Here is a 16633-nt window from a genome sequence, read left to right as displayed (position 1 = left end):
ATGTAATATCTTGTTGATTTATAAGATAAAATGTTGAATTGTTGTCGTAATAACCTTTTCCACTTAATGTAATAAGTTATTGGTATCAGGTAACAACTTCTTTTAATGAATAAAGTAATAACTTAAACCGATCATGTAATAACACCTAAACCAATGTTTAATGTGTTACTTCACCAATGTTAATGCACATACCACCTTCCACCAATTACAAACCCACACACAAACCTATGCACTTGTACTCTTACACAAACAAGCACGCAGTTATAGACACATGCATTGATTTAATATTTTTTAGATTAACAATTAATCTCGGTCAGGCAAGAGGAAGGAGGATTGGGAAACTGCAAATAACAATAAGCTGAACTCCGCCTAGCAGAAACATCTTTGGTATTAGCAACTATTCATTATTAGTTTATATTGTATTAAAGTTAAGGGATGTCACCCTGGGCGGGGTGAACCATAGTAGGGGATAAAAAGAGAAAACACCATCTTGAGAACTGAGTGTCTTGTTTATAAATTGCTGTAAGTGTAAACTCCGGGTTGCAAACCTTATTAAACAAACTAACCTCTGATCAAAGAAGTTTCCTGTGGTCACTTGTATGAACATATACAGAAAGTGTAAGGAATTTCTGCCCTGTTATCATTATTTCTATTCATTACGGAATAGTAGGCTGATAAATAGACAAATCAGTTGGAGTCGTGCATCTATAACAATTGTTTGCAGACCGTCAATACCAAAGAAGAAGAAGACCCAGCGCTAATCGGTATTTATTTACGAGGATACTTACTGGGCCTCAGCCAATAAAAAATATGTGGATGCTCGAAGAGAACGTTGTCAGAGAAGAGGCAAAGAGAGAGGCCCAACTCTAGGGAAAATCTGTCGCCTTCCAGTTGAAGTGTACCTAGTTTTTTTACCTACCTTGCGTCTTCCATTCAGAGAACCGCTACACGCCCTATAAAGGCATCTAGCCATGAGCTAATTGGAAAGACAATAGCAAAGAATTTCTCTAACCAAGATGTTTTTGTTGTTTCTATAAATACCTTAGATTTGTGATTTTAGATTTTATTTGCAAATATAAAAACAATACAACCACACGTGGACATAATGTATTTACTATCATTCAGGATGATTCTAAAACAGTGAAACATGTAATGTACAGTTTAAATAGATTCATGATATAATACAAAAGTATTTTCTAGCATAATGACTCCCTAAACCGCCTCACCCACTTGAAGAGAAGTCTTGATGACTATGTACAGTAGGTGGCGGCACATCTTAAACACCACAGAAGAAGCCGAAAAGCATCAACAGGAAGTACTTTGTTACCATCCTCTATCTAGTTTTCAAACCAAATACATTTCACAGGCTTTTGCAGGATGTTTCTAATGTAAGATTAGTCTACATGAGACGTTTATTTGTCACAACTAAAATGGAGTTTTGATATTTATAAAGTTGTGGTCGAGCTTTTCTTGATCTGAACGTTGTGACAAAGAAAGTAACTGTAGCGTACACATTTAGTGTCGTTTTTTTTTATTTTTTAGAAAGAATACAGTAACGTCAGCTTCCACGATGGATCGGGTAAATTTGGTTGACTTTTATTAATAGTATACCTATTGTGGTGTATAAAATGTATAGGTCCAGTTTTCACGTGTGACCTTCCACATCATGAGTTCGATTTGAACAGCTATTGTTGATAAAACATTTACTGGAGACAGGAGATCAAGTTGAGACATAGGACGAGGTGGATATTGTATAATAAGGCAGTTTATTCACAGGTAAAAATATCTTAGCAATCGTGTAGCACGGCCCCGTTCTGTCTGACTCGTATGGAATCGTCGGAAAAGAGACCCCTAAACATATTGTGCTGATTATATATGCAATAAATGAAGTAGGTTGATCTTGTAGTCTGGCCTTCCGATTGGTCGATCTGGGTCGTGGGTAGTCCTGTTCGGGCCTGATGTCGACGTTCCATTGGCTCTTAACATAGTTCTTTGTCTTAGAGTCTCAACCTCGAGCAGAATGCATGTGCGTTTGTTTTAGCAGGGGCCTGTTCATGGGGGAGGGGAGTGTGTGTGGGTCTGTGGTTATTATCATTAAGGGTATGAAGTGTGGGGGTATAGAGGGGGATGGGTGCATGTTGAGTCAAGTATAGCTTGTGTTGAGAAGTTGTTAAAACAAGTTGCCAGTATCTATTACAATTTTTTACACTATACAAAAGAAACCATGGTGGTAATTTCAGCCAAGTAGCCTACTAGCTCATCGCACACATATTGATGATACAAGGCAATGCGCAACCAGCAGCAGGTCAAGTCAGAACCAGGGAGAAATAATTAGGCATAGCCTACACCAATTATGTATATAAACCCTGGATTGCTGATGCTATATATTGGCCATTGAGAGGCTTTGAAGGCACCGGTTAACTTCTTTGAACACCTCAAATTGTTTCTCCAGATGTCAGTTCGGCCACACAGCGTTTATACACTAATTTGTTGCGCCCAAATAAAGAAAACGACCATTAAAAATAGGTGATTCTTGTTACTAGGCTACCAGTTACGGTGCTGTTAGCTTGTGTTTGCGCTCGTCTTTATGTGGAAGTAATACAACAATGATTGCTAGTGTCGAAGAATGATTTGGAGTTAATATTAGTCAAATTATTGAGCATATCCTCCGCGCAAATAAGCATCAGAAATTGTCCTTATTTAGCATATCAAGATCCTGATGTGGACCTCAGTCTAGAGCTTAAAATATACAATGTAGGCCTACTGTCAGTATTTGTCGTCATTTTGAGAAAATAAGTTGTCCACATAGGCCTATCACAGGATATTGAATGATTCCATATCCGCGCATAGGAAATGTCCATGTGTGATATTCAGAGTAATCCCAATATCATATGTCTAAAAGAAAATAGTTTTGATATATAGTTTTTTACATTAGAACTTGAAAAACATTGGAACAAAGACATCTGGATTGTTTTGATAGAGTTGAAGTCTGAAGTTTACATATGTAACAGTATAACTTTAGTCCGTCCCCTCGCCCCGACAAGGGCGCGAACCAGGGACCTCTGCACACAACAGCCACCCTCGAAGCATCGTTACCCATCGCTCCACAAAAGCCACGGCCCTTGCAGAGCAAGGGGAACCACTACTTCAAGGTCTCAAAGCGAGTGACGTCACCGATTGAAACGCTATTAGCGCGCACCACCGCTAACTAGCTAGCCATTTCACATCGGTTACATAAGTTGGGTGAATTTTGTCCCATTCCACCTGACAGAGCTGGTGTAACTGAGTCAGGTTTGTAGGCCTCCTTGCGCGCACACGCTTATTCAGTTCTGCACACAAATTTTCTATAGGATTGAGGTCAGGGCTTTGTGATTGCCACTCCAATACCTTGACTTTGTTGTCCTTAAGCCATTTTGCCACAACTTTGGAAGTATACTTGGGGTTATTGTCCATTTGGAAGACCCATTTGCGACCAAGCTTTAACTTCCTGACTGATGTCTTGAGATGCTGCTTCAATATATCCACATAATTTCCCTTCCTCATGATGCCATCTATTTTGTGAAGTGCACCAGTCCCTCCTGCAGCAAAGCACCCCCACAACATGATGCTGCCACCTCCGTGCTTCACGGTTGGGATGATGTTCATCGGCTTGCAATCCTCCCCCTTTTTCCTCCAAACATAACAATGGTCATGATGGCCAAAACTTTATATTTTTGTTTCATCAGACCAGAGGCCATTTCTCCAAAAAGTACAATCTTTGTCCCCATGTGCAGTTGCAAACCGTAGTCTGGCTTTTTTTATGGCGGTTTTGGAGCAGTTGCTTCTTCCTTGCTGAGCAGCCTTTCAGGTTATGTCGATATAGGACTCATTTTACTGTGGATATAGATACTTTTGTACCTGTTTCCTCCAGCATCTTCACAAGGTCCTTTGCTGTTCTGGGATTGATTTGCACTTTTCACACCAAAGTGCGAACGTGCAAGATAAGTTTAATGCTAGCTAGCAACTTACCTTGGCTCCTTGCTACACTTGCGTAACAGGTGGTCAGCCTGCCACGCAGTCTTCTCGTGGACTGCAATGTAATCGGCCCTAATTAATCGGCCATGCTGATCGGTCAACCTCTAGTCATAATACCCATAAAACCTAGCGGTCAAAATAGGAAACGGTTCCAATCGTTTTTCCACCGTGTATTTTTCCCATACGGGATTTTAGAAACACTTCAAATAAGGTCTGTGTTTCATGTAGGCTTACCCTAGCGTGACATTTTGATAACCGTGTAAATCTCTCTCAGACAAGGTGACTTATCAATATATTTGCCTGTATTTACCCCCCCAAAATGAAATTATAATTAGCTACTAATGTGGCTATCATACAGAACATGAAATACCCTGACCGGTTTGGACGAGATTGACGAATTGAGGCAAAGGTAATAATCTCTGCATTAACAATCTAATGTTAGCTAAATGTAGTAATGAATTTATTGTTTACATTTCTTTGACAATTCTTCTAAGTTGACAAGTCTGCGACCTGTCATGGGCAAGTTTTAAAATTACACAATACCTGTTAGCAAAGGTGTCAGCTAGAGATGACATGCAGGGATTTGTAGTCTTTCATGATGTCTACTTTCATGCTAATTAGCATTAAGGACATTTGAGTGTAAATAGAGACGACTATATTGATAGAAGTCACCTTGTTCAATAGAGATTTACAAGAATATCAAAATGTCTCGCCAGGGTAAGCCTATGGAAAATCCCCTATGTGAAAAATGAATGGTGGAAAACAATTGGAACCATTTCCCTGTTCGACCACTAGGTTTTATGGGTATTATGACTCGTACACTGTGGGGCTCTATAGAGAGAATTAGTAATGGCATCTATTTTCGGCACTAATTTTGCCATGGTTCACTGGGCAAAGCCTATGGGGAAAATGTATGCCGTTTTTATAGGGTGTTTGGATAAATGCCAAAATAAGGTCGGTTGTAAACACAGGTTTAGGATATCTCATAGGTTTTGTTCTACAATCTTTATCAGCTAACGTCACTTCTTGTGAATGTTGAAGAATTTATGTAATAAAAAAAGCATATAAATCACAAAGGCTTCATAATTCATTAAGGTCATATTTACTGACTGCTATTATCTCATAGAACAAAACGTATAAGATCTCCTTAGCCTGTGCTTATCTTATTTTTGGTATTTATTCCAAAACCCACATTTTTCCCATTGGGATGGATGAACGAGCCAAAGGTAACTCATTTCTTTATTTTAATTCTACAAGCTGGCGAGATCTAAAGCTCTGTTTAGCTCAACATTGACATGATTGGTTGACGGTAAGTGGGGGCGGTTCTTCCTGTATAAACAAACTCCCTTCCTTGACTACTTCCTTCCATCAAATCAAATTTTATTTGTCACATACACATGGTTAGCAGATGTTAATGCGAGTGTAGCGAAATGCTTGTGCTTCTAGTTCCGACAATGCAGTAATAACCAACGAGTAATCTAACCTAACAATTCCACAACAACTACCTTATACACACAAGTGTAAAGGGATAAAGAATATGTACATAAAGATATATGAATGAGTGATGGTACAGAACGGCATAGGCAAGATGCAGTAGATGGTATCGAGTACAGTATATACATGAGATGAGTAATGTAGGGTATGTAAACATTATATTAAGTGGCATTGTTTAAAGTGGCTAGTGATAAATCTTTTACATCAATTTCCATTATTAAAGTGGCTGTCAACTGTACCGCAGGAATAGAATGTAAAACACAGTGGATAGATGTGGTGGCAGCTGTTGAGAAGTACTTGGGTGTACAATATTTTACTGCAGTTACAAGGTGTTTTGAAGGATAATATCCCGTCCTCCCAGGCTGCTGGCCTGGTGTAGAATCAGAGGGCCAAAGTAGTGGTATAACGATGAGGTTTTAATGGGTGTAGGGTTAGTTGGTTTTTCACAAAGTGTAATGAATTAATACTACAGAATAGTAGGCTGATGCACAGCCAATACACTAGGTGGGGGCGTGCACCTATAATAATTGTTTGCGGACCGCCATAACACTAAAGAAGAAGAAGACCACTTCCTTCACAACGGCTCTAGATCTGGTCTGTAAAGCGAAATAATTATAAATACAATTTTATTGGTCACATACTTGTGTTTAGCAGATGTTATTGCGGGTGTAGCGAAATGCACTGACTAATGTGGAGGTTGCATAGCTGTAAATGCTGCATGGTTCGCTGCACGGATAGCTCTGCTGTAATCAGTCTGGTATTTTATAGGCTTCACTTACTGGGCATCAGACAATTAAAACTACCTGGACTCTCGAAGAGGACATTGTTCCAACAGACTCTCGGGTGGAGTTAGACGATAACAGACATCAGGATTCTTGGTGAATAGGGGGTTGGATGTTTTATTGACTTTAATAGATTAAAATCTTATCCAGGATCTTTCTGAAGTAAGATTAGGCTACATCAGACATATATTTGTCACAACGTAAGTTGAGTGTTGATATGTAAATTTACTTTTGTTCCCAAGTATAAGGGATTTGCGTCAATTCAAATCTGGTATCAGGACAAAATGTGATTCAGAGTGCCCGAATATATTTTAAGTATTTTTATTAAACTCAAGCGATAAATGGTAAATTCAATTTTCGTATATACGGGTTCACTGTAACACCTTGCAGGGTAGAACAGGGAACTGGCAGGAGGTAAGTAAACAGCTGTTCTTATACCGTGATAGACGTAGTTCCAACCCGTCTGTTGGCCTATCACAGTGGAGGCTGAGCGTGGTTTAAACTTTGCTCAGCCTATCGCCGGCGCTCAGACTGGTCCCAGCCTCTTGGCACTCTTTGGTGTCTGGCGCTGTTGCTGTGCAGATTACGCTCCCTCACCCCAGAGATTGAGGTCAGACAGCTCTGCAACATTGTCTGAGCTATTTGCACCTGCATACAAAGCACACTGTTCTCACTCAAGGCTAACCACTGCTTCCCAGCACACTTATCTGGGGCTAACTGTTACTTCCAGCACACACACACAGACACCCAGGCGCCCAGGGCAACAGTTGCTAATATTTAATCACGTGATGTAGTTTTGGGTTATAGTGCAATAAACACAGATCCTCACACAAGGCAATGCGCAACAAGCAGCTAAAGTCAGAACCATGGAGAAATAATGAGGCCAAGCCTACACCTTGCAGTAGCGGTGTGTAGGTAAAAACACCAGGGAAGCCAAGACAGAAAAATAGCCATATTACATGTGGTGATAATTGCGTTGTTATAACGTGTTAGTTCATATGCCTTGACACAGCTGACAGCAGAAGACAGTGTCAGAATACATTCAACCACACCTTTGTTACATCATAAAACTAGAGAGCAACATCTGTCCTGTTAAGTTCACAAAAAATGTTGCATGTAACAGTTACATGACCTTCAGAACGGTCAAGCAAGTGAATGTTTTCTGAATACTAAACAACTATTGATTTACAGTTACCGCAAGTCAAAAAGGAAACAGGTGCTGCCTCCACTGTTCAAGCACCAATTCAACTTCAACATCATCTAATTTAGTCTTCTACAGTGACAACTAAAATATACCAAAAACCAGGGGTACAACTTTCACTGGGATGGAGTATACATGCCCCCCACATTCTGAAATTGCATCTTTGACCCCCCCAGTTTTATAATTGGAATGTGATACTAAATGTGGCAACGGTGTGCTTTAGGACCGTGCGGATCAATCAATCAATCAAGTTTATTTTATATAGCCCTTCGTACATCAGCTAATATCTCGAAGTGCTGTACAGAAACCCAGCCTAAAACCCCAAACAGCAAGCAATGCAGGTGTAGAAGCACGGTGGCTAGGAAAAACTCCCTAGAAAGTCCAAAACCGAAGAAGAAACCTAGAGAGGAACCAGGCTATGAGGGGTGGCCAGTCCTCTTCTGGCTGTATGCCTCCAAGAGGTCGAGTAGGCTGTTTGTAGTGTGTATCTGGATAAAGAATGTAAATTATTATGCCCCCCCCCCCCCCACACACTTCTAAAACCAAAGTTGCGCCCCTGCCAAAACGATTTAGTCCCATCAACCTAAGCTAAATATGATGCGTCTATCCATGGTACTGATTTCTGTGTGTGCGTGCAAGTAGAAGAAAAAAAACATGTTGTGTGTCCCAACTTATGTTCCCTGAACGGTCTAGGACTCTGTCATACAGTACACGCTTTTCGTTTTTTTTTGTCCAAGGCTACCTGGCTAAGATGCTTGCTCGCTAGCCTAGTAACCTCCATTCATGGGCAACGATGCGCCAGGCCAGCTAGTTAATAGCCCCTTTTCAAATTATTACTATTTTTGAAGTAATTGTGAGATGCTCATCTCACTACACACTGGCAAAAAAATATATTTGGACAATTATTATTTTCTATTTTATTGTTTTAGATTCCCTTATATTGTATTCATGAGTGTTCAGTATTTTCTGTGCCTACTTTGCTAAAATTATTGCGTTGGATTAAAATGGCACGCCCACACCCTAGAAACTGAGGTCAGACAGTTCTGCAACATTGTTGAGCTATTTACACCTGCATAGAAAACATACTGTTCCCGCTCAAGGTTAACCACAGCTTCTCAGCACACTATCTGGGGCAAAATGTTACTTCCAGCACACACACACAGACACCCCCATTATAGGCTAAGCATATTTTCAATCCTCACACTGTAGCTTCCATAAAGTGATGATTGGAATTAAAAAGTTTGAATAACTTTTGGGGTGGAACAGGTTTTATTACATTTGATCATTTATCACTCTCACGTGCACATTTCTGTCCATTAAGACCCAACAATGTGCTACCTTTTTTGTGACAATGCTAACATATTTTCAGCCAAATCTATCTAACCTGGTCAGCAACTTGGATGCTTGGCAACAATACTGCAGCTATTAGCTAACATTAGCTTGCTTGTCCAAAGTCCAGCTAGCCTCTGTAGCTAGCTAACAACAGTCAGCTGAAAGCTGCTAGCTAACCTACAGGCAAAGAAAGGTAGCTAGCTGTAATGGTTTATGGAAGTTTTGTTACACAAACAACAACTTCAGCCATTGTCCTGATCCAGACAACAATAGCTGACATCGACACAGAAGCTGGCTAACGATAGCTAGTAAACAGCACGTTGTGCAGTGCAGTGAGCAAATGCATGCTGGCTAGCATCAGAACAAACTCCTTTTCAAACATCCAGAATAAATTAAAATATGCGCCTTCTCCTGTCTAATTAAAATATTTAATCTAAATCTGTGCAGATCAACAGTGCCAAACTAAGAACTTTGCCAATTGACCGGCTTGATTGTTTTTACAGCTCCGATCTGGATGCTGGACTAGCCCATGTGTTGGATATTTGTCAACAACTCTGCCATGCACTGCCATTCCAGTGGTGCTGCACTAGGGGTGGGGGCTAATGGGGGCAAGAGAATATGATATGAAATATATATTTTCTCAGTAGCATGCATTGGTAAAACAAAGGTTTAAGGAAATACAGGCAGGGACCACATTACTGCAAGACAAAATCATTTGGTCAATTAATCACGATGGTCTCGTAAGTATTAAAGCAGTGTGTTAACTTAATTTAAACTATTAAACTCAATAAATAAATCATTGTGAAGACCCTGGTCCTTCCCCCACCTGCAGCCAACCAGTCCCAGGGGTCCCCTCAAGGAGGTTTAGTGACAGACAGCTGTAGGGTACTTTGCTTTATAAAATAAGCAACAACAGCTCAGACCAATTCCAGCATTTAATTTAATCATATGTTTTATAGTGTTAAATATGTCATTATAGTGTTGCATGTTTTATGGTGTTACATAATATTTTATAGTGTTAAATAATGGTAGGTCTACATCATGTTTCTTTGTATCTGCAGGAACATGCCCTCACGCAAGCTCCACTTCTGCCTACATAATATGTTAAGGATTTAAAAAAATATATATATATATATTTTTTATTTTATTTATTTCACCTTTATTTAACCAGGTAGGCTAGTTGAGAACAAGTTCTCATTTGCAACTGCGACCTGGCCAAGATAAAGCAAAGCAATCCGACACATACAACAACACATATTTACACATGGAATAAACAAAACATACAGTCAATAATACAGTAGAAAAAAAGAAAACAAAAAATCTATATACAGTGAGTGCAAATGAGGTAAGTTAAGGCAATAAATAGGCCATGGTGGTGAAGTAATTACAATATAGCAATTAAACAATGGAATGGTAGATGTGCAGAAGATGAATGTGCAAGTAGAGATACTGGGGTGCAAAGGAGCAAGATAAATAAATAAATACAGTATGGGATGAGGTAGGTAGATAGATGGGCTATTTACAGATGGGCTATGTACAGGTGCAGTGATCTGTGAGCTGCTCTGACAGCTGGTGCTTAAAGCTAGTGAGGGAGATATGAGTCTCCAGCTTCAGAGATTTTTGCAGTTCGTTCCAGTCATTGGCAGCAGAGAACTGGAAGGAGAGGCGGCCAAAGGAGGAATTGGCATTGGGGGTGACCAGTGAGATATACCTGCTGGAGCGCGTGCTACGAGTGGGTGCTGCTATGGTGACCAGTGAGCTGAGATAAGGCGGGGCTTTACCTAGCAGAGACTTGTAGATAACCTGTAGCCAGTGGGTTTGGCGACGAGTATGAAGCGAGGGCCAACCAACGAGAGCGTACAGGTCGCAATGGTGGGTAGTATATGGGGCTTTGGTGACAAAACGGATGGCACTGTGATAGACTGCACCAGTTTGTTGAGTAGAGTGTTGGAGGCTATTTTATAGATGACATCACCGAAGTCGAGGATCGGTAGGATGGTCAGTTTTACGAGGGTATGTTTGGCAGCATGAGTGAAGGATGCTTTGTTGTGATATAGGAAGCCGATTCTAGATTTAATTTTGGATTGGAGATGTTTTATGTGAGTCTGGAAGGAGAGTTTACAGTCTAACAAGACACCCAGGTATTTGTAGATGTCCACGTATTCTAAGTCAGAGCCGTCCAGAGTAATGAATACAACTGAAGAAGTCTTGAACTCAATATTCTACTGAAGTACTTGCTATTAAATGTACTTAAGGATCAAACAAAAGTAAATTTGAAGGTTTTGTAAACCTATCAGATGCTTACTAATTGTAATCAACTTAAACCTCAGACTCCTCACTCTCTACCACAATCACCCTCTTTGCACGGTCCATGAAGTCTGGCCTCCTGCTCCTGACAGAGTCCTGGTGCCACAGCATCACAGCTTTTATCGGATCATACTCCCTGATCTCTGGAGAGGACAGCTGGACCATAAGGAGATCTGACAGTGTATCAGACTTTAGGTTGGACCACCAATCAGTTTTCATCTGTTTCATTGTATTCAAACCTCTTTCATATTCAGCTGTGATGCTGGACGGGCGAGCAGGTGCGGGCAGTGATCGATTGAATAGCATGCATTTAGTTTTACTTGCGTTTAAGAGCAGTTGGAGGCCACGGAAGGAGAGTTGTATGGCATTGAAGCTCGTCTGGAGGTTAGTTAACACAGTGTCCAAAGAGGGGCCAGAAGTATACAGAATGGTGTCGTCTGCGTAGAGGTGGATCAGAGAATCACCAGCAGCAAGAGCAACATCATTGATGTATACAGAGAAGAGAGTCGGCCCGAGAATTTAACCCTGTGGCACACCCAAAGAGACTGCCAGAGGTCCGGACAACAGGCCCTCCGATTTGACACACTGAACTCTATCAGAGAAGTAGTTGGTAAACCAGGGGAGGCAATCATTTGAGAAACCAAGGCTGTCGAGTCTGCCAATAAGAATGTGGTGATCGACAGAGTCGAAAGCCTTGGCCAGGTCGATGAATACGGCTGCACAGTAATGTCTCTTATCGATGGCGGTTATGATGTCGTTTAGAACCTTGAGCGTGGCTGAGGTCAACCCATGACCAGCTCTGAAACCAGATTGCATAGTGGAGAAGGTACGGTGGGATTCGAAAGGGTCGGTAATCTGTTTGTTAACTTGGCTTTCGAAGACCTTAGAAAGACAGGGTAGGATAGATATAGGTCTGTAGCAGTTTGCGTCTAGAGTGTCACCCCCTTTGAAGAGGGGGATGACCGCGGCAGCTTTCCAATCTTTGGGAATCTCAGACGATACGAGAATCCCTAGTTATCTTTCTGTCCTCCCTAACTGTGCACTTGTTCACTATCCCTTAACTGATTTGAAAGGAAATGGCTGTTATTAAACATATGGTGGATTCTCCCACTAGCCCATGACTCCACCAATCCAATGCCGTTTTTTTTCTCTTTGGTACAATTTTCATAAATATGTTGTAGATTTTCGTAACTGTAAGTACAACGATGTTCCTGTCATTTGTTAACAATACATTTAACTATAATTAATCAAACTGCTAAAAACTGAATTACGAAAGCAAAATTATAAAGTGTCAAGTTTACGTACAGTATTAAAAAAAATATGAAATTTGAAATGATGGTGTAGAAATACTTGGGTGTGAAATTACAGTTTATTCCACTCATTATCTGAATGTTGTTGATTTTTAGATGTGGCTGCTGTTACAGTAACAAGTCACATAGAAAAGTGGATCTTGAACAATGTTGCATGGGGCAGAAATTTCACCAGGCTACACCAATACCTTTTTACTGTAGGTTTCTACTACATGTTACAATACCCCTATATCTGATGGTTACTTCTATGTATGTACTGTATAAGAATACTGAAACTGTAAGACTGACTTTTTTCTCAACATGCTCCAAGTGGGATAACGAGCAGCAGCAGTTCTACTGTTTAGGTTTTTCATCGCTGGTTATTTGAACAAACCATGATTTAGCAGGTGATACCATCTTTCACACGTTGGAAGGGGAGGCGACATTCGGCCCGTATCTTGAAAGGGGGGGTGGAGCTTTCCGATTCGGTTCTGCTCTTTGTTCTACCATCAAGTTTTATACGTTTTTACATTTTGTAAAAAATATTCCAATTCAATTTTGAAAAATTTGCCAAAGTGAAATATACAAGACATTTGTGGAAAGTAATGAACGATGACACACTTCAGGAGAAAGGAGGTATTATAAGGATGCAGCCATCAATCAGAGATTTGGACTAAAGTAATAAAACAAATTGGTCTAATGATATTCTATGTACAATACTTCCTGTGGTCACCAGGACAGAGCTAGTCCGTCCCCCTCCAACCTGCCGGAGTCCCCTGGTCACAACTCTCCTGGTAGCGCCTTACTGCTGGATCTGAAGAGGGTGTCTGTGCGGCTGGTCGACTGCAGGAAAACACCAGGGCAGAGTGGAACTGTGAGAGAAGGACACGAGGGAGATTTGATTTCATCAAGTAAGAACAATGGGGGGATGGATGAGACTACAATCTGCTTCTGTAACTTCTGTTAATTGATTGATAAACAATATACACTCAGTGGACAGTAAATTGTCGATTCAGTTTCGTGAACGGAGGATCGTGTTCCTAATAAACTGGCCATAGAGTATTTATTAAAGAGGGAGGCAGGTAGCCTAGTGGTTAATGCCAGTATTCGCAAGGTTGCTGGTTTGAATCTCTGAGCCAATTAGGTAAAACATCTTCCTGTGCTCTTGAGCAAGGTACTTAACCCTGATTGCTCCTGTAAGTCGCTCTGGATAAGAGCGTCTGCTAAATAACAGATTTTTAAAAATAAATGTTTTAAATATTATTTATGGACTTATATTTCCAAAACCTAGTTATTTCATGTTATCGTTTTACAGGGGAAACACCGTACCGTTGTTCTCTCAGTGGGAGGGGCTTATCATCTGGGGAGCCTCAACAACATCATGTTGCTGACGAGACAGAGAAGAGTGTCTCCAGATCAGAACATCTCAAGAAACACCAGCAGGGACGTACAGGGAAGAAACATCACTACTGCTGCTCTGACTGTGGGAAGAGTTTCACAAGCCAGAGTGGCTTCATTATTCACTGTGATCAGTGTGGGAAGAGTTTTGCTGCATCTAACACCTTCAAATCTAATGTAAGAATTCATACAGGGGAGAAGCCTTACCTCTGCCTTGATTGTGGGAAAAGTTTTGTTAGTGCAGGAGCCTTAACCATACACCAGCGTGTACACACTAGAGAGAAGCCTTATAGCTGTGATCAGTGTGGGAAGAGCTTTCCTCAAGCTTCCTCCCTGACTAGACACCAGCTAATACACACTGGAGAGAGACCTCATCTTTGTCTATGTGGGAAGAGCTTTGATGTAGCTTCCACCCTGACTGTACACCAGCGAACACACACTGGAGAGAAGCCTTATAGCTGTGATCAGTGTGGAAAGAGCTTTGCTGTATCAGGAAAACTAACTAGACACCAGCGAATACACACAGGAGAGAAGCCTTATAGCTGTGGTCAGTGTGGGAAGAGCTTTGCTGTATCAGAAAAACTAACTGTACACCAGCGAATACACACAGGGGAGAAGCCTTATAGCTGTGGTCAGTGTGGGAAGAGCTTTTCTCAATCAGTAAACCGGAATTTACACCAGCGAACACACACAGGAGAGAAGCCTTATAGCTGTGGTCAGTGTGGGAAGAGCTTTTCTCAATCAGTATACCGGAATGTACACCAGCGAACACACACAGGAGAGAAACCTTATAGCTGTGATCAGTGTGGAATGAGCTTTTCTGTAGTTTCCTCCCTGATTAGACACCAGGCAACACACACTGGAGAGAAGCCTTATAGCTGTGATCAGTGTGGGAAGAGCTTTGCTGTATCAGAAAATCTAACTACACACCAGCGCATACACACTGGAGAGAAGCCTTATAGCTGTGGTCAGTGTGGGAAGAGCTTTGCTTTATCAGAACACCTAACCATACACCAGCGTGTACACACAGGAGAGAAGCCTTATAGCTGTGGTCATTGTGGGAAGAGCTTTGCTCTAGCTTCCACCCTGACTGCACACCAGCGAACACACACTGGAGAGAAGCCTTATATCTGTGGTCAGTGTGGGAAGAGCTTTGCTCAAGCTTCCACCCTGACTAGACACCAGCGAACACACACTGTAGAGAAACCTTATAGCTGTGATCAGTGTGGGAAGAGCTTTAATCAGTCAAGGACCCTGAAATCACACAAGCTAACACACGCTGGTGAGAAAGAAGCCTTATTCATGTGATCAGTGTGGGAATTGTTTCAGTCAGTTATGAACCCTTTATTCACACCAGTGAACACACACTGGAGAAGGAAACTTATGCCTGTCTATGTGGGAAGAGCTTTGTTTATTTAGGGCCAATGAGAAAACACCAGAAAGCACAAACTTGCTGTATTTCTTCTCCCTCCCTTCTGGCACCGGTTCCAGATCCATAAATAAAGGCTCAGTAGAAAACATCCAGTGAACAGTCATATCCATCTCCCATTCTTAAACAGTTGCCTCAGTCTGATCACCATGGTAACCTCTGGAGCATAATATGCAGCTCTGATCTGGGATCAGGTCTCCACTGTGTCTATGTAATATCACACATTGATCTAAATGGATAAATGTTATCATAGGAAATGTTATAGGGAACCTGTGTGTGTGTGTGGGAGGGATGTTGATAGTTGTATATTCTTCCATATACTCATGATACTATTATTATGAAATGTCATTATGTAGAATAATGTTTCAACAATAGGTGTATATTCATGTATTCAATTGATCAATACATTCAATCCATTATCTTCTAAACAAGAAGTTATCACTTAAATTGTGTATTTTATAAATCTGTATTGATTAAAATGATCCCAAATCTAATCCATAATATATTGGATAATTATTTCCATGAGTTCAAGGCAAGAACTATGTATACTGTGTCTTGTAACAACGGTTAATGTAATAACTTTTAGATTTATAATGTAATAAAACCGGTAAATGTAATATCTTGTTGGTTTATCTGATAAAATGTTGAATTGTTGTCGTAATAACCTTTTCCACTTAATGTAATAAGTTATTGGTATCAGGTAACAACTTTTTAAAATTTATAACGTAATAACTTCAACCGATCATGTAATAACACCTAAACCAATGTTTAATGTGTTACTTCACCAATGTTAATGCACATACCACCCTCCACCAATTACAAACCCACACACACAAACCTATGCACTTGTACTCTTACACAAACAAGCACGCAGTTATAGACACATGCATTGATTTAATATTTTTTAAATTAACAATTAATCTGTAGTTCTTATAGTCAATGAGACAGGGGGTTCGGTCAGGCAAGAGGAAGGAGGATTGGGAAACTGCAAATAACAATAAGCTGAACTCCGCCTAGCAGAAACATCTTTGGTATTAGCAACTATTCATTATTAGTTTATATTGTATTAAAGTTAAGGGATGTCACCCTGGGCGGGGTGAACCATAGTAGGGGATAAAAAGAGAAAACACCATCTTGAGAACTGAGTGTCTTGTTTGTAAATTGCTGTAAGTGTAAACTCCGGGTTGCAAACCTTATTAAACAAACTAACCTCTGATCAAAGAAGTTTCCTGTGGTCACTTGTATGAACATATACAGAAAGTGTAAGGAATTTCTGCCCTGTTATCATTATTTCTATTCATTACGGAATAGTAGGCTGATAAATAGGCAAATCAGTTGGAGTCGTGTATCTGTAACAATTGTTTGCAGACCGCCATAATACCAAAGA

General features: G+C 40.6%; 2 protein-coding genes across 4 annotated transcripts in view; one reads left to right on the top strand and one right to left on the bottom strand.

The window, feature by feature from the left end:
• Positions 1–16633, bottom strand: part of LOC120043725 (gastrula zinc finger protein XlCGF57.1-like) — a 714153-nt gene that overhangs the window by 122877 nt on the left and 574643 nt on the right. The window lies entirely within an intron of this gene.
• LOC120043719 (zinc finger protein 2 homolog) overlaps positions 1–16633 on the top strand; it is a 48580-nt gene that overhangs the window by 7912 nt on the left and 24035 nt on the right. Inside the window, exons 2-3 of one of the 3 annotated variants that reach the window (XM_038988279.1) lie at positions 13156–13330; positions 13735–16461. In XM_038988279.1, the coding sequence (XP_038844207.1) occupies positions 13156–13330; positions 13735–15125 (1566 nt within the window). In that variant the 3' untranslated portion in view covers positions 15126–16461. Of the gene's footprint in view, positions 1–13155; positions 13331–13734; positions 16462–16633 lie in introns of those variants that run through there. The other 2 variants (XR_005476502.1, XM_038988278.1) reach the window with 2 other exon arrangements.

This window comes from Salvelinus namaycush, chromosome 3 (assembly GCF_016432855.1).
Source record: "Salvelinus namaycush isolate Seneca chromosome 3, SaNama_1.0, whole genome shotgun sequence".
Classification (NCBI taxonomy): domain Eukaryota; kingdom Metazoa; phylum Chordata; class Actinopteri; order Salmoniformes; family Salmonidae; genus Salvelinus; species Salvelinus namaycush.
Note: the sequence above shows the minus strand (reverse complement) of the source record. Positions and strands in the feature narration are given on the sequence as shown.